At 42.8% G+C, this 27,159-nt stretch overlaps 2 protein-coding genes across 2 annotated transcripts; one reads left to right on the top strand and one right to left on the bottom strand.

Annotated features, from left to right (window-relative positions):
- Positions 1-1,097: 1,097 nt before the first annotated feature.
- On the bottom strand, positions 1,098-6,838 carry LOC139455680 (uncharacterized). Its single transcript, XM_071237235.1, has 6 exons — positions 6,661-6,838; positions 6,448-6,552; positions 4,297-5,119; positions 3,810-4,042; positions 3,256-3,595; positions 1,098-1,278 (listed from the first exon to the last, which is right to left on the bottom strand). Exons 1-6 carry the CDS (start codon positions 6,836-6,838, stop codon positions 1,098-1,100), a joined length of 1,860 nt encoding a protein of 619 aa, XP_071093336.1.
- A 2,802-nt stretch (positions 6,839-9,640) lies between these two features.
- On the top strand, positions 9,641-22,072 carry LOC139477698 (uncharacterized). Its single transcript, XM_071260082.1, has 7 exons — positions 9,641-9,749; positions 10,727-10,814; positions 10,931-11,038; positions 17,644-17,775; positions 18,270-18,481; positions 19,100-19,239; positions 20,595-22,072. Exons 2-7 carry the CDS (start codon positions 10,748-10,750, stop codon positions 20,698-20,700), a joined length of 765 nt encoding a protein of 254 aa, XP_071116183.1. The 5' UTR covers positions 9,641-9,749; positions 10,727-10,747; the 3' UTR covers positions 20,701-22,072.
- Positions 22,073-27,159: the final 5,087 nt, after the last annotated feature.

Genomic DNA, 27,159 nt, shown 5'->3' with positions numbered 1-27,159 from the left:
GTATTTGCGAGAAGTTTCAGCGAGATGAATCAATTGCCGTTCCCCTGAATTACGGATTTTATCTTGAGCTTTGTAGTCCTCGCCACATGAAATAGAATCACGACATAGCGCGATTTTTGCATGTGTGGTAATACTTTAATATGAAGTGACAACAAGCCATTCCGGAGATAAGGAATATCACTTACAGTCATGACAAAAATCGCAAAGTGCGCTTTTCAAGAAATATCCATTTTGCTAGCGGTAAACATTAGCATTGAGTTTTTGATCACGCCGTTACAATCCGGGAAAGGATCGGCAGTCAGGTGACAGCGAGCGGTTATTTTTAGTATTGTGCATTTCGAAATACGTCATTACCTGTACTAGACTAACGCTTTGTCTCTGAAAATATAATTTTGCTAGAAACAAGCAACGACCCCAATGAGATGGGGGATTCAGAATCTAGACTTGCTTTAGGGCTACAGCATAACAGTAAGGGCTGTGCGAAAGGGAAAATGATATGGTTCAGGGAGTGCGAGCCGTACGTACACCTGCGTTTGCTCCATAGCGCCAAATAGTCTGGGTTCTGGAGCTAGCACTCATCATTATACAGAGGAAGCAGAAATAGGACCACGGCAGATTTAACAATATGACCAAATTTCAAACAGATTTGTGAAAATATGATAATGAAAATATGGCCCAAGTCGTCAAAGATATGTTGCATGTTATTTTCGAAAAAAGTACTATTTTCTTGATGTTTAGGAGGTAACTATTTTTTTCAAAATATACAGATGAAGGCTTTAAGAAACAACGTACTATGTGCCTTGCACAGTTTGATATGGTCTGCTGTACAGGATGGTCATGTCGTTTTTTCTTTTTGTGCTTTTGTAGGCATCCATCGATCTTGGGAGACCATGGCTCTGTGCACTGGCAGAGCAAAGCCCGCTGTACTACTCGAGATCTACTTGAGAATGGCAATCCCTGTTGCAGTGGCTACACTTGTAGATGGAGTCTGCTGGAGTTGTTCTCTGGATGTCGTTCCGCCGAGTCTTTCCTCGGCGACTTGCTGCAGATTGGCCTGGTCTTCGCTGAATCCTCTGCTGAGCTCGCGCCTGCCTCCATCACCCGCAGTCGGCGCCGAGTTCCTCCCATCTCTCAACGCCCATGTCCACCACCCTCAAGTCCCGAAAGTAGGCATGTTTGAAGCGGAGGTTACCTTTTGCCGGAGTCGAGCAAAACGTAAGGACCTCTTTCGGCATCCGCCCGTCCTCGATGAGACTTGGTGTGCTCCCACTCTCTCTTCTGGCGAGGATCGTTAACCCTCTCTGATCCCCATGCTGATCCCACCTCCGGCTCCGGAGACCACCGGAACTATTCGTCGTCCTGGCTTATCATGCTCGTCTTCCTCAAGCTGGTGGTATAGCTGAAGTCCTGGCATGCACTTGAAAAGCAGCCCATGAGGTTTCCATCTGTTTCTCTGAGTGAGTAGCCAGAGCCACGTCGTCTGCGAAAAGCAGGTCTCTTATGAGAGCTTCACGAACGCACTTTGTTTTATTTTTCGTCGTCAGGCGGGCCAGATTGAAAAGCTCCCCATCCTATCGTTGATTTATAGACTCCGTCGGTCCAGTGTCCAGGAGGCAGTATGCAGCCCTTGTTTTCTACCTTGGGGAAGTCGAAAGCATTATAGTCTGGAAGGTAATTTTAGGTACCAACGTTTACTACAATATCTGAAAAACTATTGGACCTAATCCAGTCAAAGTTGGTATGAGATTATTAAACAGTCATACATAACTGGATATTACATTGAAAGACAATCGGTGCATGAATAAAAGATCTATCTGTTTAGCTATCACTTTATTTCATCAACAACCAGACCTGTTCGTCACGGGTGGAACGAGCATTCATTGTAACAGCCATCTGCATAATGCTACCACTGCGTCACAGGGCCATATGACGCAGTTGAACCAATCAACTCAACTCGAAAGGGTGCACGGGAATCACGCACGTTGAGACGCCCAACGCTAACATCGTAATCGTGCGTGCGTGATTCTGGAGCACCACTCCAACTTCTGTGTTATTACATACATCCTCCGTGTCATTACATACATCTCCTGTGTTATTAAATACATCTTCCGTGTTATTACATACATCTCCTGTGTTATTAAATACATCTTCCGTGTTATTACACACATCTCCTGTGTCATTACATAAATCTTCTGTGTCATTACATGCACCTCCTGTGTCATGACATACGTCTCCTGTGTCATTACATTACATACATCTTCTGTGTCATTACATACATCTACCTTGTCATTACATAAATCTTCTGTGCCATTACATGCACCTCCTGTGTCATGACATACATCTCCTGTGTCATTACATACATCTTCTGTGTCATTACATACATCTTCTGTGTCATCATACACCGACTCTGTGTCATTACACACATCTCCAGTGTCATTACACACACCTCCTGTGTTAATACATACATATCCTATGTCATTACATACATCTCCTGTGTCACTACATACATCTTCTGTGTCATTACAAACATCTTCTGTGTCATTACATACATCTTCCGTGTTATTACATACATATCCTGTGTTATAACATACATCTCCTGTGTCATTACATACATCCTCTGTGTCATTACATACATCTTCTGTATCATTACATACATCTTTCGTGTTATTACATACATATCCTGTGTTATTACATACATTTCCTGTGTCATTACAGACATCTCTAGTGTCATTACACACATCCCCTGTGTCATTACATACATCTTCTGTGTCATTACATGCATCTTCTGTGTCATGACATACATCTCCTGTGTCATTACATACATCTTCTGTGTCATTACATACATCCTCTGTGTCATTAGATACATCTTCTGTGTCATTACATGCATCTTCTGTGTCATGACATACATCTTCTGTGTCATTACATATGTCTTCCGTATCATTACATATTCTCCTGTTTCATTCCATACATCTCCTGCGTCATTACATACAACTCCCGTGTCTTGAAATACATTTTCTGTGTTATTACACACACATAGTCCGTGTCATTACTTATAACTCCTGTGTCAGCTTTAGTGTAAGTAAGTACCTCTCCTATTTACAAACATCTTCTGTGTCATCTTCTTTGTCATTACACACATCTCCTGTGTCATTTTCAGTGTTATTACGTGAATCTTCTATGTCATCTTCTGTGTCATTACACACGTCTCCTGTGACATTTTCACTGTAATTACTTGTCTCCTATGTCACTACATACATTTCTGTGTCATGACACACATCCCCTGTGTCATCTTCTGTGTCATCACACACATCCCATGTGTCATCTTCTGTGTCATCACACACATCCCCTGTGTCATCTTCTGTGTCATGACACACATCCCCTGTGTCATCTTCTGTGTCATGACACACATCCCCTGTGTCATCTTCTGTGTCATCACACACATCCCCTGTGTCATCTTCTGTGTCATGACACACATCCCCTGTGTCATCTTCTGTGTCATAACACACATCCCTTGTGTCATCTTCTGTGTCATTACACACATCCCTTGTGTCAACTTCTGTGTCATTACACACATCCCTTGTGTCATCTTCTGTGTCTTGACACACATCCCTGTGTCATCTTCTGTGTCATTACACACATCCCTTGTGTCATCTTCTGTGTCATTACACACATCTCCTGTGACATTTTCAGTGTCATTACACACATCTCCTGTGTCATTACACACATCCCCTGTGTCATCTTCTGTGTCATTACACACATTTCCTGTGACATTTTCAGTGTAATTACATGTCTCCTATGTCACTACATACATTTCTGTGTCATGACACACATCCCCGTGTCATCTTCTGTGTCATGACACACATCTCCTGTGTCATCTTCTGTGTCATTACACACATCCCCTGTGTCATCTTCTGTGTCATTACACACATCCCCTGTGTCATCTTCTGTGTCATTACACACATCCCATGTGTCATCTTCTGTGTCATTACACACATCCCTTGTGTCATCTTCTGTGTCATGACACACATCTCCTGTGACATTTCTGTGTCATGACACACATCCCCTGTGTCATCTTCTGTGTCATGACACACATCCCCTGTGTCATCTTCTGTGTCATTACACACATCCCTTGTGTCATTACACACATCCCTTGTGTCATCTTCTGTGTCATGACACACATCCCCTGTGTCATCTTCTGTGTCATTACACACATCCCATGTGTCATCTTCTGTGTCATTACACACATTTCCTGTGACATTTTCAGTGTAATTACATGTCTCCTATGTCACAACATACATTTCTGTGTCATGACACACATCTCCTGTGTCATCTTCTGTGTCATTACACACATCCCCCGTGTCATCTTCTGTGCCATTACACACATCCCCTGTGTTATCTTCTGTGCCATTACACACATCCCCCGTGTCATCTTCTGTGTCATTACACACATCTCCTGTGTCACCTTCTGTGTCATGACACACATCCCCTGTGTCATCTTCTGTGTCATCACACACATCCCTTGTGTCATCCTCTGTGTCATCACACACATCCCCTGTGTCATCTTCTGGGTCATGACACACATCCCCTGTGTCATCTTCTGTGTCATCACACACATCCCCTGTGTCATCTTCTGTGTCATCACACACATCCCCTGTGTCATCTTCTGTGTCATTACACACATCCCTTGTGTCATCTTCTGTGTCATGACACACATCCCCTGTGTCATCTTCTGTGTCATGACACACATCCCCTGTGTCATATTCTGTGTCATCACACACATCCCATGTGTCATCTTCTGTGTCATGACACACATCCCTTGTGTCATCTTCTGTGTCATGACACACATCCCTTGTGTCATCTTCTGTGTCATGACACACATCCCCTGTGTCATCTTCTGTGTCATCACACACATCCCCTGTGTCATCTTTTGTGTCATCACACACATCCCCTGTGTCATCTTCTGTGTCATGACACACATCCCCTGTGTCATCTTCTGTGTCATGACACACATCCCCTGTGTCATCTTCTGTGTCATGACACACATCCCCTGTGTCATCTTCTGTGTCATTACACACATCCCCTGTGTCATCTTCTGTGTCACTTGTACCTTTGATCACAGCTGAACATGGATTCAGATTGCAATCTTTACTGATTTTTCTTTTCGCTAAACCTATTTTAAACTTTTTGCGAGTGAAATAGTGCTCTACACAAATCCGTTTATTATCCTGAGCCTGGTAAACACATTCCATGCTGCATTGGCGATACTCCGTACCAGGACACGAGTCCATGCCTATCTGTAAACAACCTGCCACGCCCTGTAACATTTTAACGGCGATTTTACCGAAAGACATTTGTGTTTAAAATTCTCACAAGATGGTTAAGTCATCCTGGTATGAAACGTGTACCGGCTTCTCTGAAAACGTAAGATATTTACACAATAGGTTAGTAGTTTAACTATGTACATGCACATACAACCGCGAAGATTCGGCGACGTAAGGTGTTAATTAACTTATAGAGATAGATAGCGCTAAGGATTATGGGTCATTTCCGAATGGGGTTTATGATCAGAGGTGATGCGCAGGATCTTTGCGGATTTTATTAAACAGACAAAAGTGATAGAATTTCGGAATTTTTGGAAACATGGACAATTATGTATTGGAGAAATCTGTTGAAGTGGTTTCCACTGTGACGGTTCCATCCATATAGCTAAGGAGGTTGGTGACTAGAGTTAGTGAATGCATAAGAAAGTTGAGACACTTGTGCTGTAGAAATCAGTGATAAACTTGAAATGGTCGAATTAGAGACAGCACTAATTGCCACAAGTTTACCTAAATTGCACCGAAAGCTAGCTTATATAATGAAACTGGTTGGCATCCTTTAAGTTCAAGAAGACATAAAGAAATTGTCAACAAAATTGTCAACAAACAGCCTCCGGAGTATCTTCAAGATTTACTTCTCCCTAAAAATGAAACGTTGTATAATTATCATCTAAGACTTAAATCTCTTTTTGCAATTTCTAAAGCTAGAACTAATTCCCATCAGACGTGGCTGCAGTTAGTTGTGGAACACTTTTCAAACTGAAATATAGGACACTGCTTCATTGTCAGTATTTAAAAATAAGATAATCCATGTTTCTGTAACTATGCTGTGACTTTATCGAAAACAAGTAAGTTCTTGAAAACAATTATTATGCTTCAGCCAGTTGAACTAAAGAGAAAATTGTTTGCCACAAAAATTACACTGTTGCAAGTTTTTTTTCTGGTAAAGTCTTCATAGAAAAGTCTTCTGGCAATACTGGATATCAGACGCCGATATCCTTCGTCATTCTCCTTGTAAGGCCTGCCGAATCTGTTGGAAATTCTGGGAACGCTGAGGCAGGTTGCGAAGCCTTGGGCCCAGATCAGGACATGTCTCGAGATTTGGAAGGTCAGGACAATGTTGTGTCACCTTCCTGCTTCAGACGGTCGACTGCAACACGGGCTCTGTGCAGACGTGCGTTGTCACCCTGGAACTCAAAGTTCTGAACTACGCACTGGCCAGATAGGATGACCACTGGACGTAAAAGTTGGTCCTCTTAACGTTGACCGGTCAAGATCATCAGATCCGGCCTTGTTTCCGTATGTGATTCCAGCTGAGCCTATGATGCTGCCACAACCATACCTGTCGTGCTCTTGGATTGCTGCCGGATAGTACCTCCCTTCGCGCCGTCTCCAAACACGCTGTCTGCTATCTGTAAAACATAAACTGGACTCCATTTCAGACCCGCAGTTTTCAACCTGTTTCGTATCGTTGAGGTCGAAAGTCGGTTTCCTGTGGCAACCCTGGAGTTGTCCCTCATTTTTGATGCAGAATTGACTCACATCCGTCTTTCTAGGCCTTCCTCTAACCCACCCTAACTATAACCCCAGCCGTTTGCCTATATATTTCCATCAGTCGGGATATCACACTCTTCCAATGTATCGGGCAACTTCATTCTGTGATTGGCCAGCTTCAATCATGCCTATTGCGCGCAAGTTTTCATTTCCATGGTACTTTTTGAGGCATTTTCCTTCGTTGTACCGGATCAATGAACCACGTGGTTGTGATGTTATTGGCACATGCAAGTAACCAGGATGTATAACCATGGACAGTGTATTTTACGTGTGCAGTGTACAGAGTTTGCTATCCTAGTTTAGTAACTGCGTCGCGTGCAACAAATCTGGTCAGTTCATTCCTAGGTGCAGACTATTTGATATTTGAGGGTTGGGATATATGTTTTCTTTTCACATAACATTACAAATTCAACGGATGAAAAGAATGTTAAAATAATCTCACTATTCACTAAAACATAATAATCGTACAGATGTAGGTTATGTTTAAACAAAACAATAAAAATACCAGTAGAATAAATAGCAAAGCCAAGTATGTAGTTTTCGTCAAATTGACAGACAATTTGTTTGTACTCACAACTGTTGGAGCTCTGTACTTTTCAATTAATAAGAATGTGTATAATAGACATAAAAGGCAAAACTTTTGATGTAACTTGAAACTAAACGGTTGGAAAATCAATGGCATAAACACCACAAAAACAATTTGCTGAGTAATGAACATGCTGCTATATCCAGATCAGTGGAAATTGAGTTTGAAAATGCTGCTGCACATACAACATTCCAACCTACAAAGATACGGGTATAAAAACCGATGTATTGTTCATTCACACCCAGACCGTTGGGCAGTGACAAATAACTCGCCAACAGATCTGACAGTAGTTGAATGATTGACACCAGGCTGATGGCCCGTTACAGGCAGACTCGGCGGATGGGAGACAGGCATAGGAGTGTCACCACCCCCAGTGTCACCACCCCCAGGAACTGCTATTTACTTGTCTCAGACATTGGTGATCCTGTCTGTTGAAAACTGAGTCGATACAATATCAAGGCTTACAGACCACTACGAAGCGTAACGCTGAAAATGACGTTGAAGACATCGGTGGGCTCGAACAGCACGATACTGGCAGAACAGAAACTGGCAAAGTGTCACAGGCGAGAGCAAAACTCCAGCTTTTCAGAGCAGATGGAAGAGAACGAATAATACGTTGCTGCGTTTTGAGATGACGGCACAACTGTCCTCATCATCCAAACTATGGACATAATACCTTAATTTTGTCTTATCATTCATGACATAACTTAATTTACAAATATGTTTCTTACAGGTATGTCTTAGTAGTATGTGTCTTGATATTGGCCCTGTTCGTTTGTTAGAACAGACAGTGTCGGTTGGTAACGCTTAATTTTATCGTCAGTTTTGGTTATTGCAATATACTAGTTGTATATTTATATAAATGTATGTATGTTTAGGTTATATTGTCGTTCCAAGTGTGGGTAAATGATGCTTAATGGGAATTTCACATCAGAGCCAAGAACTGCTTCAGCCATATCGCAGCAGGACAAGTGGAGTAACAGTCTCTCATGTTGGTGTCCCTTTCATCCTCATGTCTTTATGCCAAAAGAGTATGGCTCTGCTAAAGAAATACTCTGTATTGATGCGGATGCCCGTATTGAGGTTGAGAGTTGTTTTTCATAACATTATCAACCGTGTTATGTTTAACTCCGTCCCAATGACAATATTATTCCTCGTATATACGAGGACAGCTGATACAATGTCTGGGATGTCAGCTGGAGAATAACACTTGACCACATTCTATGGATGGCAACGCAAATTAATCCTTCACAAAACACGTTGAGCAAAGTGGTCGGAATTCGCAACACACATTTTTGCGCTTTACCGGGTTAACCATCCACACGGGGTCCATACAATGCTGTATGCAGAATAGGCCCGCCCATGTGACGACGCTATCTTATGATGTGGGAATGTACAGCGATTCAGCTGTCTGCATGAGATAATAATCAGCCCATGACAGCTGATATGTCCGGTATTAAATGTATTTTGAAATTTTACTGTATTATAATGTATTATGAATCTCGGTGTGTTCCGGGTGCATATTTATTATAGGGCGTAACTTTTCTTTACAGCGTTAAGTTAATAACTATTAAAAATTGCACTCCTTGATGTCACATTGTGATAACAATGCACGCACTGATGTTGCTTTGTGATAACAATACACACACCGATGGGACGGGTGCAGGTCAGGCAATCACTGGATTGTCTGGTCCAGGCTCGATTATTTAGAGATCGACGTCATATAGCTGGACTATTGCTGAGAATTGTGCACGCGCTGATGTCAGATTGTTAGAACTATGCCAGATTTGTATGTACTGGATAACACTTTTCTCTATGTATCTATTTGTTTCTTGTAGAATATGTGTTTCAAATGAACGAATAAGTTCAACATAAGTGAAGTTGAGTATCATTCCCCTGTGATTCAAGGTAAAAACCGATTGCAAAACTCTATGCTTGCCCTTTGAGTTGACTAAACTTTGTGCCTGGTGTTCATAATGTCGTGATCAGGCGGATTGTTGCTCATACCTTGAAGCAGGGTTTATCCGCTTCACACATTATCCCTTGCCGATGTAGGAGGCCCAACTTAATCCCCGGCTCAAATCACGGGGTAGGTACGACCCTGCTGCTGCTTGTCCGATGAGGCTGGCATGATAGAATTTAATGGGTTGAAAGTCTTGACTGGTATATCTCCGCCACACAATGATGTCTCGCTCGGGTGGGCAGCAGTGTGTTAATGCTTTCCCCCAGGGCTAGCATCTGCTTTGAGACTTCATCCTGGTTGGGCTAGCTGCGCTCTTGACGTGATCAGGGTGAGTCGATATGTTATTCTGTCTTACTGTTACATATTTCTTAGTTTACCACAAGGCTTATTACCTCGAGATTAGCGGATAATATTCTCTTCCAGTCAACATAAGGGTTAATGCCTTCTGTGTTTTAAATCAAAGAAGGGCGTGGAAAAGCAGCAAATGAATTTCAGTTGTCTCATTTATGTTTACGCTCTGCCACGTTCACAGATGTGTATTAAGGGTATATTAAGGGACTAATTAGTGTTACATGTGGTATAGTGGCATTGTCTCGTGAACTGCTTCGTTTGGGAGGCGGTGACAGTAGTCATGGTGTAATGTATGCATTTAATGATTCTCGGAAAAACATATTCCAATAAAACAGAATGTGTATGGTAAGCGGAAAGAGATAATATCAGCAAGCAATCAGTTCTACACTCATCATATATGGTCACTACTTACAAGTCGTAGGTACATTTGCTAATGTTATCAATTCAGTGTACAGTAAGAGTAATATCTTACACTAACTTTATTTCAAAGGGAAGAGACTATAGTTTGTTCCACAAATACGTTGAAGCGCTAGACAAACATGGCCTACTTTAAAACAGACTGCTTCTTTGTCGAACGCTTCAACGGGTTTGTGGGACAAAACAGTCTTTTTTGTAGAAACGGGTGGGTAGTTGGCGACATTGAATCTATAAATGAGAAGCTTGCACGCTTGGGTCACGTGTACATGCATTCAGTGTACAGCGTTTCTGTGACAAGTACTGGTGTCAGGAATAAAGGCAACAGAGCGTGTACACATGTATTTTGGTATGGTTTTCGAGGTGTATGGGCCGATACATCTACAGCTTCGTCGCGTAATCGGGGTAATGAGCGGGGATCCAGATACGACCTTGCTGGTGTATTGATCCATACACCGAGGACAAAATGGGTAAAACAAACTTATACTCCACTCCGGAAGGAAGTGGGGTATAACAACATTTCACACCGTGATCTTCCAGATTCGAGCGCGGGGTGTCACCATGAGGGGAGTGCTGCTATGGATCTGGCTACTTTTACTGCAGGGCGACGTTCGCGGTGTCTCTGTAGGTAAAGTGTCTTTCGTATTCACTGTTATCATGGGCAACGCGGTACCTTTCACATTATTCATTAGGCCGTTTGAGGAATACTCGATGATCTACCTTTGATGACCTTTGTCCTTCCAGAGTTCAACTGCCTTCGAGAGGGTACGAGCTGTAAGGCGGGAGGCACGTGCACCCCGGATGGAGTTTGTATCTGCCCGGGCACCAGGGGAGGCTTTGACTGCTCCCACGGTCAGCACTTTACTAGAGCTGTGTGACGTCACCACAGCGACGACACAACATACTTGTTACTCTATATCTATTTCTTCTTCCGACCCGTTATATTGCAACCTTTAACGGTTTAATTACGATACTTGTAAAAATCAAATCCTTGGCTCCAACAGATATTTCAAACCTGGCTCCATTCAAATGATCCAGCCCAACTTACTCTTAAAAAATATGTTTCATGTTAACAAAATTAAGGTTTGTAATGAAGTCAGTATATAGAGGATATTTCATATGTCTTGCGAAATATCATGTTTCTCTCATCTCGTGACGGTGGAAAAGGAGATATTTTCACGTACATTCTCCCTACCTAACACCGCCCCTTGTAATTGCGACTTAAAAAGTAGTTCCGAATTTGCAAAATATTATAAAATATTAACAAAAGTAATCCAAAATATCTGAGGTCACGAAAAATCTCTATCATACATTTACATAAGATTAAATACAAAATCAACTTTAATTTTTTGTGTCTTATAGCTTCGATAGCTTCTAAGGGATACACGCTGGTCAAGTAACAAAAATGGCGCTTTGCGAAACGAATAGTCTCGATTGACGAGTTAAATGAGAAATTTACAGTTTATGAGGAAACAGTTTCAAGAGAAGAACAAACGACAAAAAGCGATATTAAAACCATAATTGACCATTTGTCATTTTTTTGCCTTGTCAACGTGGAACTAACGTAAAAAGGAAGTTTACAGTTTGAGTACGGGCCAGACACTAACAATAAAGGGAGACAATTTGCAGGGAGGTAACTCTTGTATAACAATAGCTCCGGCAAAGTGTTATGTTCACTGCAGTGACATATCAAGTGCTATGTTCACTACAATGAAAATATCACTTTCCACAACTTCAGAAAACTCGGTCTTTCACACTGATGTTTATAATGAGTGAGTGAGTTGGGTTTAACGCCGCTTTTAACAGTATTCCAGTTATATCGCGGCGTGTCAGCTTAATGTGGGAGGAAAGCCCGAAGTGACGCAGGTCTTAGACGTTTACCACTTCAGTGAAACCCACGAGCACGGGTATGGTGCTGAGAAACCTAGAAACATAATCGGGGCGAACCGGGATTCGAACCCTCAATCTTAGGTTTCTGGCGTGCTCAAGGGACGCAACTCTGCACAGCGAATCGCGGCGCCTTAGACGACTGGGCCACCCGTGCCCCCAGTTTATAATGAATAGAGATATGTCGAAGTGGTTGGTACTGTCTTGATTTATCTTGACTGTGGCCGATACCAGTATCAGGATACAATATGTATCAAAATGAATCGTAAAATTGAATTCGACGACTGGCTTTTAAAAATGCATCGATATCCAGGGAATACGCGTCTCGAAGTTGTTGGGCGGATACATCAAGCTATCATTGGGTACTTCCATAGAATAAGGCAACTGACTGGTACACAGCACAAAATACCTGTACTGATATGATGTGTATGTCTGGTTGCAAAATAAATAGGATAAGATACAGTGACGGAAAATGCCCAGGATGTGGAGAAGACAGACACAACTCTTTACCGAATGGTTAGCTTCACGAGAGACACAGCGTCGAGATGGCTGGTTCGAGAAAATAAGGATGATACTTCATCAAATAAGCTAAATGATAATTAAACAAGACACATGATGCTGCTGTGTTAAAGTGTCTGTATGTCCAACTGTATGTCACCTCCACTGATGCTGCTGTTTATGTGTCTGTATGTCCAAATGTATGTCGCCTCCACTGATGCTGCTGTTTATGTGTCTGTATGTCCAAATGTATGTCACCTCCACTGCTGCTGCTGTTTATGTGTCTGTATGTCCAACTGTATGTCACCTCCACTGATGCTGCTGTTTATGTGTCTGTATGTCCAAATGTATGTCACCTCCACTGATGCTGCTGTGTCTGCGTGTCTGCATGTCCAACTGTATGTCACCACCACTGATGCTGCTGTTTATGTCTGTATGTCCAAATGTATGTCGCCTCCACTGATGCTGCTGTTTATGTGTCTGTATGTCCAACTGTATGTCACCTCCACTGATGCTGCTGTTTATGTGTCTGTATGTCCAAATGTATGTCACCTCCACTGATGCTGCTGTGTCTGTGTGTCTGCATGTTCAACTGTATGTTGCCTGCACTGATGCAGCTATGTTTATGTGTCTGTATGTCCAAATGTATGTCACCTCCACTGATGCTGCTGTGACTGTGTGTCTGCATGTTCAACTGTATGTTGCCTGCACTGATGCTGCTGTTTATGTGTCTGTATGTCCAACTGTATGTCACCTCCACTGATGCTGCTGTGTCTGTATGTTCAACTGTATGCCGCCTGCACCGATGCTGCTATGCTTATGTGTCTGTATGTCCAAATGTATGTCACCTCCATTGATGCAGCTATGTTTATGTGTCTGTATGTCCAACTGTATGTCACCTCCACTGATGCCGCTGTGTCTGTGTGTCTGCATGTTCAACTGTATGTTGCCTGCACTGATGCAGCTATGTTTATGTGTCTGTATGTCCAAATGTATGTCACCTCCACTGATGCTGCTGTGACTGTGTGTCTGCATGTTCAACTGTATGTTGCCTGCACTGATGCTGCTGTTTATGTGTCTGTATGTCCAACTGTATGTCACCTCCACTGATGCTGCTGTGTCTGTGTGTCTGCATGTTCAACTGTATGTCACCTCCACTGATGCTGCTGTTATTGTGGCTGTATGTCCAAATGTATGTCACATCCACTGATGCCGCTGTTTATGTGTCTGTATGTCACTGTATGTCACCTCCCCTGATGCTGCTGTTATTGTGGCTGTATGTCCAATTGTATGTCACCTCCCCTGATGCCGCTGTTTATGTGGCTATATGTCCAAATGTATGTCACCTCCACTGATGCTGCTGTTATTGTGGCTGTATGTCCAAATGTATGTCACCTCCACTGATGCTGCTGTGTCTGCGTGTCTGCATGTCCAACTGTATGTCACCACCACTGATGCTGCTGTTTATGTCTGTATGTCCAAATGTATGTCGCCTCCACTGATGCTGCTGTTTATGTGTCTGTATGTCCAACTGTATGTCACCTCCACTGATGCTGCTGTTTATGTGTCTGTATGTCCAAATGTATGTCACCTCCACTGATGCTGCTGTGTCTGTGTGTCTGCATGTTCAACTGTATGTCGCCTGCACTGATGCTGCTATGTTTATGTGCCTGTATGTCCAAATGTATGTCACCTCCACTGATGCTGCTGTGTCTGTATGTTCAACTGTATGCCGCCTGCACCGATGCTGCTATGCTTATGTGTCTGTATGTCCAAATGTATGTCACCTCCACTGATGCAGCTATGTTTATGTGTCTGTATGTCCAACTGTATGTCACCTCCACTGATGCCGCTGTGTCTGTGTGTCTGCATGTTCAACTGTATGTTGCCTGCACTGATGCAGCTATGTTTATGTGTCTGTATGTCCAACTGTATGTCACCTCCACTGATGCTGCTGTGACTGTGTGTCTGCATGTTCAACTGTATGTTGCCTGCACTGATGCTGCTGTTTATGTGTCTGTATGTCCAACTGTATGTCACCTCCACTGATGCTGCTGTGTCTGTGTGTCTGCATGTTCAACTGTATGTCACCTCCACTGATGCTGCTGTTATTGTGGCTGTATGTCCAAATGTATGTCACCTCCACTGATGCTGCTGTTTATGTGTCTGTATGTCACTGTATGTCACCTCCCCTGATGCTGCTGTTATTGTGGCTGTATGTCCAATTGTATGTCACCTCCCCTGATGCCGCTGTTTATGTGGCTGTATGTCCAAATGTATGTCACCTCCACTGATGCTGCTGTTATTGTGGCTGTATGTCCAAATGTATGTCACCTCCACTGATGCTGCTGTTTATGTGTCTGTATGTCCAAATGTATGTCACCTCCACTCAAGCTGATGTGTCTGTGTGTCTGCATGTTCAGCTGTATGTCGCCTCCACTGATGCTGCTGTTTATGTGTCTGTATGTCCAAATGTATGTCACCTCCACTCACGCTGATGTGTCTGTGTGTCTGCATGTTCAGCTGTATGTCACCTCCACTGATGCTGCTGTTTATGTGTCTGTATGTCCAAATGTATGTCACCTCCGCTCACGCTGATGTGACAGTGTGTCTGGATGTTCAGCTGTATGTCGCCTCCACTGATGCTGCTGTTTATGTGTCTGTATGTCGAAATGTATGTCACCTCCACTGATGCCGCTGTTTATGTGTCTCTGTGTCTAACTGTGTGTCACCTCCAGGAACACCACTGATGCTGCTGTGTTTATGTGTCTGTATGTCCAACTGTATGTCACCTCCACTGATGCTGCTGTGTCTGTGTGTCTGCATGTTCAACTGTACCTTACCTCCACTGATACTGCTGTTTATGTCTGTATGTCAAACTGTATGTCGCCTTCACTGATGCTGCTGTTTATGTGTCTGTATGTCTAACTGTGTGTCACCTCCACTGATGCTGCTGTGTCTGTGTGTCTGCATGTTCAACTGTATCTTACCTCCACTGATGCTTCTGTTTATGTGTCTGTATGTCAAACTGTATGTCGCCTTCACTGATGCTGCTGTTTATGTGTCTGTATGTCAAACTGTATGTCACCTCCACTGATGCTGCTGTGTCTGTGTGTCTGCATGTTCAACTGTATCTTACCTCCACTGATGCTGCTGTTTATGTGTCTGTATTTCAAACTGTATGTCACCTCCACTGATGCCGCTGTTTATGTGTCTGTATGTCTAACTGTGTGTCACCTCCAGGAACACCACTGATGCTGCTGTGTTTATGTGTCTGTATGTCCAACTGTATGTCACCTCCACTGCTGCTGCTGTGTCTGTGTGTCTGCGTGTTCATCTGTATCTTACCTCCACTGATGCTGCTGTTTATGTGTCTGTATGTCCAACTGTATGTCACCTCCGCTGATGCTGCTGTGTCTGTGTGTCTGCATGTTCAATTGTATGTCGCCTCCACTGATGCTGCTGTTTATGTGTCTGTATGTCAAACTGTATGTCGCCTTCACTGATGCTGCTGTTTATGTGTCTGTATGTCCAACTGTATGTCACCTCCACTGATGCTGCTGTGTCTGTGTGTCTGCATGTTCAACTGTATCTTACCTCCACTGATGCTGCTGTTTATGTGTCTGTATGTCAAACTGTATGTCACCTCCACTGATGCCGCTGTTTATGTGTCTGTATGTCTAACTGTGTGTCATCTCCAGGAACACCACTGATGCTGCTGTGTTTATCTGTCTGTTTGTCCAACTGTATGTCACCTCCACTGCTGCTGCTGTGTCTGTGTGTCTGCATGTTCAACTGTATCTTACCTCCACTGATGCTGCTGTTTATGTGTCTGTATGTCCAACTGTATGTCGCCTTCACTGATGCTGCTATGTTTATGTGTCTGTATGTCACCTCCGCTGATGCTGCTGTGTCTGTGTGTCTGCATGTTCAATTGTATGTCGCCTCCACTGATGCTGCTGTTTATGTGTCTGTATGTCCAACTGTATGTCACCTCCACTGATGCTGCTGTGTCTGTGTGTCTGCATGTTCAGCTGTATGTCACCTCCACTGATGCTGCTGTTTATGAGTCTGTATGTCCAAATGTATGTCACCTCCACTCACGCTGATGTGTCTGTGTGTCTGCATGTTCAGCTGTGTGTCACCTCCACTGATGCTGCTGTTTATGTGTCTGTATGTCCAAATGTATGTCGCCTCCACTGATACTGCTGTTTATGTGTCTGTATGTCCAACTGCATGTCGCCTCCACTGATGCTGCTGTGTCTGTGTCTGTATGTCCAATTGTATGTCGCCTCCACTGATGCTGCTGTGTCTGTGTGTCCGTATGTCCAAATGTATGTCACCTCCACTGATGCTGCTGTGTCTGTATGTCCAACTGCATGTCACCTCCACTGATGCTGCTGTGTCTGTGTCTGCATGTTCAATTGTATGTCGCCTGCACTGATACTGCTGTTTATCTGTCTGTATGTCCAACTGTATGTCACCTCCACTGATGCTGCTGTGTCTGTATGTCCAACTGCATGTCACCTCCACTGATACTGCTGTTTATGTGTCTGTATGTCCAACTGTATGTCGCCTGCACTGATACTGCTGTTTATGTGTCTGTATGTCCAACTGTATGTCACCTACACTGATGTTGCTGTTTATGTGTCTGTATGTCCAACTGTATGTCGCCTTCACTGATGCTGCTGTTTATGTCTGTATGTCCAACTGTATGTCACCTCCACTGATGCTGCTGTTTATGCGTCTGTATGTCACTGTATGTCACCTCCGCTGATGCTGCTGTGTCTGTGTGTCTGCATGTTCAGCTGTATGTCGCCTCCACCGATGCTGCTGTTTATGTGTCTGTATGTCCAACTGCATGTCACCTCCACTCATGCTGCTGTTTATGTGTCTGTATGTCCAATTGTATGTCACCTCCACTCATTCTGCTGTGTCTGCGTGTCTGCATGTTCAACTGTATGTCGCCTCCACTCATGCTGCAGTGATTGTGTCTGTATGTCCAACTGTATGTCATCTTCACTCATGCTGCTGTATTTGTGGCTGTATGTCCAACTGTATGCCACCTCCAGACAACGCTACCAATGCTGCGGATCAGAGAAGCTGTGGGTGTCACGAGGCTGCCAAGGGATTCTTCTGTAAGACGAACGGTGATTGCTTCTGCCCACCAACACACTACGGAAACAAATGTCAGTTCAGAACGCGTAAGTAACCTACATTTTGCGTAGCTATTCAAGTATTCCATGATTTGCTAATCAAGGAGGTATTGCTCTTGTGGTTGCAACTTGTGCCAACAAGACCCGGATTCGAGCTGGTCAAATTGATGGAAGTCACATCAACCCAGGACTTGGTCAATTCCCAACGTGTTCCTCCCCCAGATCGCAGTTCAATTTGGAACAAAATACTCCACAGATCTCCCCAATGAAAGCTTTTGTGGCCTGTTGCTGCTCAGATTAAACATAAGCATCTGCGGGTACCATTAGCTGTATCAAGAGCTATATTTGTGAATAGCATGTGCAGGTATAATTAGACGTATAAAGTGCTGTGGGTTGTGAATATCTTCTGCAGGTACAATTAGCCGTATTAAAAGTTGAATTTGTGAATAACATCTGCAGAAATTGACATGTAACTGAAGTCTGGTTGAAAGGCCTTTTTTCATTAGTTGCTAATCAAAAGTACTTATTGGATTTGTCCACAGTACAGGTCGTCTGTTCTCTTCCCGGAAAACTAATTACCAACATCAATGTCCCGGGAGCATCTAACGCACTTGTCTTCCTCATTGGCAAGCGAGGACGTTGTGATTTTAGTACGACCATCCCTGCTGACACTCCCGCAGACTGGGGTGGGACATTCCTGGAGCTCGGCATTGCCGCCAGTTCTATCTGTGCAGCAGAGAAAGTCACGGATTCAGTAAGCACACTTCTGTGTATTTGGAATTAGGGGAAATGCATCGTTTATGAAGGGGAGGTCGGGTAGCCTAGTGGTTAAAGCGTTCACTCGTCACGTCGTACATCTGGGTTCGATTCCCGACATGTGTTCAATGTGTAAAGCCCATTTCTGGTGTTCCCCGCCGCGACATTGCTGGAATATTGCCAAGTCGGCGTAAAATAAAACTTACTCACTCGTTTATGAAGTCGTTCAGTTTTATCATTGCTCGATATCCGTGTCATTGTTACAATATTTTGGAAAATACTTCATGCTATACTATTTAAACATAGCTATAAGTACAGCTTGGAACGGTTCCTGACCAAGTACATTCAAGTTTCACAGTTGGCCGCGCTGCAGAACTATACCTGACTGTGATTAATGACATGAAAGGTATACAATATACAGAATGTCAGAATTTAAAACCTTTGCTCTTCTTTAAATGCAATTTAGCTTCTATACTTGGTTTGAGGTTGATCACTGGAGTCTGTCAGACAGAATGGTTGACATAGTACACAGTGAACCAGTTTGATGTTTATTGCAAATAAACAGTAGTTCAAATAGCTGTAACGTTTGTATGTTAATGGTCCATTTTACTTCCAGAATGGGGTTGTTGGACACTGCGTGACATCTATGCTACAGTACAACGCCCTGTATGCAACTGAACTGGATCCTGTGATCCGTCTCTGCTGCAGAAATACGGTCATGACCAAGAATGTGGGACAAATCCAACCTGTTACCGTGTAGGTTATACCTTAGGGGTTTATAGGGGAAAGCAAAAAGAAACGTTTAATACACCCAAACCCCTTCATATATATATATATAAAGTAATAAAAAAATATGTTTGCAATAATGTATCACCTATTAAGCGCAAAAAGAAATGTCAATATTAAAATGCTAACATGTTTTATATATGTTCGCGAGGTTAGTATGTAAAGTGTACTGACTTCAGTTTTGTCTTCACTATTTCAATGTGGCAGTTAAATAAGACGCATTCATGCGCTATATTCCATGTTCCATTACTCAAAGGCCAGAGCTGAGTATGATACTAGTCAGGCTAGATGCTCCCAAACAATAAATGCCATGAAATCCAGTCAGTACGTAACGTGGCTAGAGCTGAGTGTGATACTAGTCAGGTTAGATGCTCTCACACAACACACGCTGGTAAACCCACTCAGTATGTAACGTGGCTAGAGCTGAGTGTGATACTAGTCAGGCTAGATGCTCTCACACAACACACGCTGTTAAACCCACTCAGTATATAACGTGGCTAGAGCTGAGTGTGATACTAGTCAGGCTAGATGCTCTCACACAACACACGCTGGTAAACCCACTCAGTATGTAACGTAGTTAGAGCTGAGTGTGATACTAGTCAGGCTAGATGCTCTCACACAACACACGCTGGTAAACCCACTCAGTATGTAACGTAGGTAGAGCTGAGTGTGATACTAGTCAGGCTAGATGCTCTCACACAACACACGCTGGTAAACCCACTCAGTATGTAACGTGGTTAGAGCTGAGTGTGATACTAGTCAGGCTAGATGCTCTCACACAACACACGCTGTTAAACCCACTCAGTATATAACGTGGCTAGAGCTGAGTGTGATACTAGTCAGGCTAGATGCTCTCACACAACACACGCTGGTAAACCCACTCAGTATGTAACGTAGTTAGAGCTGAGTGTGATACTAGTCAGGCTAGATGCTCTCACACAACACACGCTGGTAAACCCACTCAGTATGTAACGTGGTTAGAGCTGAGTGTCATGCGTAACTCTGCGGAATAGGTGACACAATTACAGCTTACGTGAACTCTGTAATAGTAAGGTGATACATATGTGTGACTGTCTGTTTTCCAATACTGGAAACATGATGTAATTCATCTCACAAACATATCAGATGCGTAGTCATGATGGTATATTGTTCCATCTACCCGTTTAAAGGAGTGTAATAGTTGCAACAACAAAATTCTACTCCATTGAGCCTTATACGTAACCCCTTTGAACGACTCCGCTTTATCAAACAACCCTATTCAGTGGTTTATATAAGTCAGTTTTAACACATTCACACTGGATGTAATGTTGCAAGTTCTTCCACAGGACTACGACGCCGGTACCACAACGGATGTCGCTCGTTCACGCCTCCAGTACAATCACCGCTGCCCTGGTTCTCCTGGCGGTGAGCATGACTGCACTACTACAATGAAGAAACACTGAATCGTTAGTCTCAGACTGTCCCTTGACGACGCATGCTCCACATATTTCACCCAGCATATCCCGCCAGTCAACCAGGATGTCAACGAAGAATGGCTCCTGGTCGGCTGGAATGGTTTATTTGTCATTTATTCAACCGTTTGCTGTTTTCAACGGTCAAAGGTCTTAATCCCGTTGCTATCCAACCTAATCAGTCGTCAAATTGAAACATACATACACACATGAGAAAAGTATGACCACTGAAGAAAAGCACTCCACGTTTGTGTTAGGACAATCGATTTAAGTCAAAACACATATCGTATTGGGATCTAAATTAATCAGTGGAATCGTTTAAACTACCCTATTCCATGCACGTGTCTGAATCAAAGTTTCAACAACGTGTGACCAAACCTGTGAAAGGCTTTCATCCGTAGATTTATATATGAAACCGGATAAATCTTTCTATGGATGACTCATCTTCCTGGGTTAGAAATACAAATGCTTGTCAATTAAATGATAATAACCAGCAATACTTGACATCAAACTCTAAAAGCAATAACATGTCTGTTTAAATGTGAATATATACTAGAAGATGGAAGAAAATACTAGTTTTGTAATCTATGCAATAATAAAGATGTATTACTATTTACTGCTATAATAAATATGTATTGCTGTTTACAGTGTATTAAAATTACCATTGTAGAGAACCTTTGTAAATTCTGCTCCTTCAGAATGAAACTCTCTGAACTGAAAAATGTTCAAGTGGACTCCATTCAGTTGTAGATATTCTTATGTTTTGTCCCTGATATGTCAAATATCTAGACCTGAGAAGTCTTGTTCTGTGGAAATATGCAGAGTGGAGCGGTATACAGCATAAAGGCACACCAAGTGTTCAGTCCTCGGAAACAGGCTTGTACATGTGCACTTCCAAGGTCAACGAAGTTGATTTTCATCATTGGACTTCATTTCGCTCAAGTACAACATTAAATGTCATTGTTTGGATACGAAACATAAGTTACAATATCTATTCAAAGACAACTTTTTAATATTTACATTACTCTGCATATCAGTTTAATGTCAATGGTATTTCAAACAACTTAGATTACAGCAACGCTGATCTAGCATGCGTACGGCAGTAGCAAAGCAATGTCGTTTCCATGCACATGCATATTAAGGTTCAGTAACTAAGAAACTTGCATCAGGAATCAGCAATTTGTTATTGATGCAACATTGGCTGTTATGCAAACATCAGAATAATTGAGTATTCGTCTGTATTCAATTATATTAATGGAGATTGTTATTATATCACGTTTTATTCTCTTGAGCTGTACTTGAAAACAGTTCAAACCTTGTCACAGTAATAATACCGTGGCATATGCATATGAAATGGAATTACTATGATTTGTATACTCCTTACAAAAAATAAATATTAAAAACGATTTCGTTGATAACTTGCACCGCTCAGATGAGACAAGAAACTTAAAAAAGTGCACTCGGTCACATTAAAGTGACAGAAAAACTGTACAATAAATAACAGCTTGAGGAGCGCGCGAACACATACTACTTAAAACGTAGTCGACACACTACATTAGATAGTGTTATAGCAATACATATTCAGTATCGCGTAGGCTCAGCATTATAGTTGTCGCGACTGCAAGCTGGAAAGAATCGTGCATCGACTTGATGAGTCAAGTTGCTGTTTTGAAATATTCTGCAATTTTACGCTTAAGAGCTGTTCGTGTTGATCTGGGGCGGACCACAACACCATCTCCCTAAGATGTTCCATGCATGTTCAACAGGATTTGGGGGATATTTCACACACAACTTGTGTGATATGACACTTGATACGGGTTAGCAGGAAGGACTCGATGGGGAAGGGGGTCCATGTATACTAAAAGCCATTGAAAACGCAATTCAATGTTCAGGTGGTGTGTATCTTATTACAGTGAAAGAAAACCAAATGAAACCAACAATAATGACAAATATAACCATCACGTGGAATGTTAACCATAAGAGTCCGTAAGATACACGCCTTTGGATGACATCACAGAGGCTCGAAACAAAAAAAAAGAAAAAAGAAAAAAAGGGGGGGGGGGGGGGGGGGGGGGGGGGGGCGGGGGTGTCTGACGCTTGCCTGTAGTAGCCAGCAATGGACTGACACAGACGCCCCAGGAAACGTTGTGGGATGTTCTGCCATTCATGTTGTAGGGACTGTAATCTCCGCCATTGTCTGAGGTGTTTGCTGTTGAGTTCGAACACTCCGTCCAAGCTCGTCCCACAAGTGTTCAATTGGATTCATGTCAGGTGACATGACAGGCCAGTTGATCACACGGATGTTGGTCCTCGTCAAAAAGTCACCCGTGAACCTTGCAGCGTGTGGACGTGGATTGTCATGCCCGAAGCTGATGTCGGGCGCCATGTTGAGCCAGTAATAGCAATAGTGCTGGACGAAGGATATTGTTCACGTAACCTCGAGCATTGAGGTTGCTTTGGATAACCACCAACTGTGACCGTAAACGAGCATTGGTGGCACCCCATACCATTACACCGCCTCCTCAAAAGCGACACCTTTCTAAAACACAGATGTCAGCGAAGCGTTCTCCCCTTCGTCGATAGATACGGCGACGTTCATTCGGAAAACTGAGTTTGTTACGGGACTCGTCACAGAAGACGACATTTTCCAATGATGTATTTTGTGGGAAGCACCCATTAGCTGCCCACTGCTGTCTGGCGCGTCTTTGTCGGTTTAACAGGGTCTGGCCTTGATAAGATAAAAGGCACCGTGTGCCAAACGCAGCCAAGCGCCTTCTGACGGTTTGGGTGCTGATGCGGGGTTGACGGGTCCCAAAAGTCCTCCTGGCTGTATCTACTGCTGTTTAGAATCTGTTTCGAAGGTGCAACAGACGGATGTGACGGTCTTCGCGAGGTGTAGTATATGGCCAGCAACAGTGGTTGTGTTTCTGTGCACTGTTCACAGTTACGTTTTTCACTTTCAGACGCATTGCTCCAAGATGGTCTGAGGTTCGAACCCGAACTGTCACAGGGGACACATATACCTCACAGCACTATCATGATGTTTGGAAACGTTTTGGGCGATTGCTCTTTTTAAAAGTGCGCTTATCTAATGCAATTGCGTTTTTAATGGCTTTGAGTACAGATGCAGTTCTGACCAACTTGTGCCAGAGGAACGAAAACAGGTGTTGTGATCGTATCTATTTGACATACACCAGCTTAGCATACAGACTCAAACTCTAACAGATAGGTTCAGCGGACAACCTAAATGTCACTCCCCGCTATCAAGCTCCATGCTTGCGCCATCGCTGAAGTTAAGCGAGTACTGGGTTGAGCTGTGAAAAGAATATTTTCACGTGGCATTCCATTTTTCATGGTGTAGTCCGCCTCATGTTTTGATGAGTATATATCAATGTTGGCGTGTTTTATAAACATAGATCGCAACATCAATATCCCAATTTGCCCGAATGTTTGGCAAATCAAAAAGTGCAATTTCTCGACTGTAGGACAAGTACCGTCAAACGGGTGGCGTTGCAATGATACCTAGGCGTCGCAGGCCTAAAAGACGACCCGAGATCGTATCACTACATTAATTGCACTAGGGAAAAGATTACAATAACAATAACAGAAAGGCGAATTTCAACATGTACCCTTAAGAACGGCTGTATGCAACCCGCCTGAAGGTAAGGCACCCTGTGTAGGTTTTGACCCTAAAATCTTACTATAGGTGAGATTAGTGGGAGCTAGGCAACACAAGGGACGCGCTGTGCGCCAATGGCGTTACACAAGGTCTTGTCTCACAATCACAGATGGCACGTTGTTGGCGACGTAGCTGCGAGCGGTATGCCAGGGAAACCATTCTTGACCATGATCGGTTTTGGAGGCGGTAGTGTCATTTTGTGGGGCGGTATCATACGTGACAGACGAACAGATATGGTTATTGTAAATGGAAATTTGACCTCCCAGCGATATGTTGACCACATTTTGCGTCCTGTCGTTGATCCATTCGCTAGAATTATGGGCAGAGATCTTGAACTTCAAGATGACAATGCCAGACCACACCGTGCCCAGGTCGTCACCGATCATCACACCTTAATTTCAACAGTTCCCCTATCTTTTGTCAGTAGTATAGATGACCACTTTACTTGAGCCTAGAAAGCCTCCCAAATGTACAACGATTCGTGTCCATGCATTTAAGATGGTAACCAGTCGATAGATGGAGAACAATGTTCATCTTGAAGACACCTTCCGCACTTAATGATATATGAAACATGCACAACCGGGGGGGGGGGGGGTGGGGGGGCTTGGCTTTGCTGTATGTCTACTTCAGACATGACTTTCTAGTCAAGGAAATAACTATTCATAACGTCAAGCTAATACACAATTACACAAGACAAAAAGAGCCAGGCGGGTCTGTAGTTCACCTGAATTATGAAGAAATAGTACAATGACATGTCAACCTTTTATTAAGATAATCATCAAAAGCGAGAGAACTATAGGAGAAACTGGCAAAAAATGTATTTAGAGTTTTTGCTGTTGTTAGACATGTCCTGAAAATGTGTTGAGAAGTAAAATAAAAACGGTTCCAATTAACCTGTGGTTGATATTATGAGCAACACCCCGTATTGCACGGGTTGCCTGACCACATGATAAATTATATTCGCCTTTTTCGAAAAGCAATAAAGTGTTGACACTGGTTCTAAACCAGGTTCACACTTAGGCATAGCACTTGCCTTAGGTATAGTACCATAGCATGGATCACCTACAAGTCTGTTTTGTGGGCCTTGGGGTGCCAGAGGAGGTTGTACGAACGGAGGGAGAATAGATTAGAACAATGAATACAGTTGTTGTGTTTGGTAGATAATCCTATGCATTCTTTCTTTCATCATATTTTGCTTTGAGATTCTGAATCGATTACTGAATAATATTTTTATCATATAATGGGTAGGTTTCTCGGCAGGATAAAGCCAACGGATAAAAACGATATCCGTTGGGGTCATATGCGGATAGAGATGCAAATATCAAAGGTCAAGTAGGACTACTTTCACTGTTTATAAGAAAAAAAGAATTAACCATCGGGAATCTGGATAAACAACAGGGATAATTGCTATCATTATCATAAGAACATTCTAATATACTGAAAATCAGTGTCTAACTGTGACGTAGCTAAGGCACTTTATAAGTTTGGCCAACTTTGGAGATATCTATAAATTTCGAAACAATTTTGCGAGGGCACAAGGCCTAGCCGGATCAGTAGCCATATCTGTGCTTGTAGACCTCTACGGTTTGAAATCTTCTCAACAAATCAAAACAGTTGGATTTGGCCGAAATATGTTTGAATTGTTACCTTGTTTCGTTTTGTCGCTGTGTGTACATCTGACTACACTTCTTAACGTTATCACAGGACAGACCGACTGTCAACAACGTCTGACCGTGGCCGTGACGTCTCATAGACTAGGGTTAGAGTGGCTTCCCTTTGACAAAGGACAGTTACTCTAGCGGACAGACCGATGGATTGCCGCGAAAGGCAATTAAAAACAACTGTTGTTTTGCGTATATGTTGCTTCGCCACTGAATAAGAAACAGATTTCAGTTGGAACTATATTGGCTACTTCACTGTCCGACTGAGACATCACTTACCCTGTGACGTAATAAATATTAATGCGCGCATTCCAGGCAACTCAATGCTTCGGCAATGTTTGTGAGAGAGGGAAAGCGATTTTAAAGCACAGAATTAAAGAATGACATTATATGATAAAGAGGTCATCACGCTTGTGTGTTTGGGGATGGTAAATATCCTGTATTAGGAATAAACACTGTGTATTCCTAAAGCAGGATATTTACCATCCCCAAACACACTCGCGTAATAACCTCTATATACCTATAAACAAAGTTACCAATCTTTCAGACTCAAAATATCATGCGACGGTGAAACACCTCTGTCGACGTCCAATTGTTCCCCTGAAACTGTGACCGATATCGTGACGTGTGGTTATATGACCAATTATCAAACGAACCTTTGGTGCACACTTCCAAATAATAACTCTTGATATGCGTACACATACTTACCTAATTGTTAACTAGCCAGAGATTACTTGTAGGACATCAGTGATCATTCATCAATGTTGTGCAACATTGTGAAATAACAGAAGAAATGTGTATCAGTATTTGATGGCAAGTGTCAGTCTTCAAACATTTAAAATCAATGGGTCTACATTTATAAAATAGCGGAAAAGAACAAAGAACGCTTAACTGGAGAAATACCATCCGTCTTTAAGTAGGATATTTCCATGGTTCAATGTGTTCCCGGGATAAGCTGGTGGCACGCATAAGTCTAATTTCACACAATGCATAATTTCAAAGAGTTGGAAACAGCGTTCATGAGTCTTGATATACAACAGGTGAGGTGAAAAGGGCTTTAACGTTGCGTTATTATTGCACTTACATGCTGCAGTTTAAC

This window comes from Haliotis cracherodii, unplaced genomic scaffold (genome assembly GCF_022045235.1).
Source record: "Haliotis cracherodii isolate W230 unplaced genomic scaffold, xgHalCrac1.p SCAF_1, whole genome shotgun sequence".
Taxonomy (NCBI): Eukaryota; Metazoa; Mollusca; class Gastropoda; order Lepetellida; family Haliotidae; genus Haliotis; species Haliotis cracherodii.
This window is presented reverse-complemented; position numbering and strand designations above follow the sequence as displayed.

Bases quoted from the DNA above. Each gene is read 5' to 3' on its own strand.
- LOC139455680 (XM_071237235.1), bottom strand. From the start codon at position 6,838: ATGAGGGACAACTCCAGGGTTGCCACAGGAAACCGACTTTCGACCTCA. The intron at 6,553-6,660 runs GTATGGTTGTGG...TTTTACGTCCAG, and splicing joins GCAATCCAAGAGCACGACAG to TGGTCATCCTATCTGGCCAG. The intron at 5,120-6,447 runs GTGACACAACAT...ATCCATGTTCAG, and splicing joins CGACCGTCTGAAGCAGGAAG to CTGTGATCAAAGGTACAAGT.
- LOC139477698 (XM_071260082.1), top strand. From the start codon at position 10,748: ATGAGGGGAGTGCTGCTATGGATCTGGCTACTTTTACTGCAGGGCGAC. The intron at 11,039-17,643 runs GTCAGCACTTTA...TGCCACCTCCAG, and splicing joins AGGCTTTGACTGCTCCCACG to ACAACGCTACCAATGCTGCG. The intron at 17,776-18,269 runs GTAAGTAACCTA...ATTTGTCCACAG, and splicing joins CAAATGTCAGTTCAGAACGC to TACAGGTCGTCTGTTCTCTT.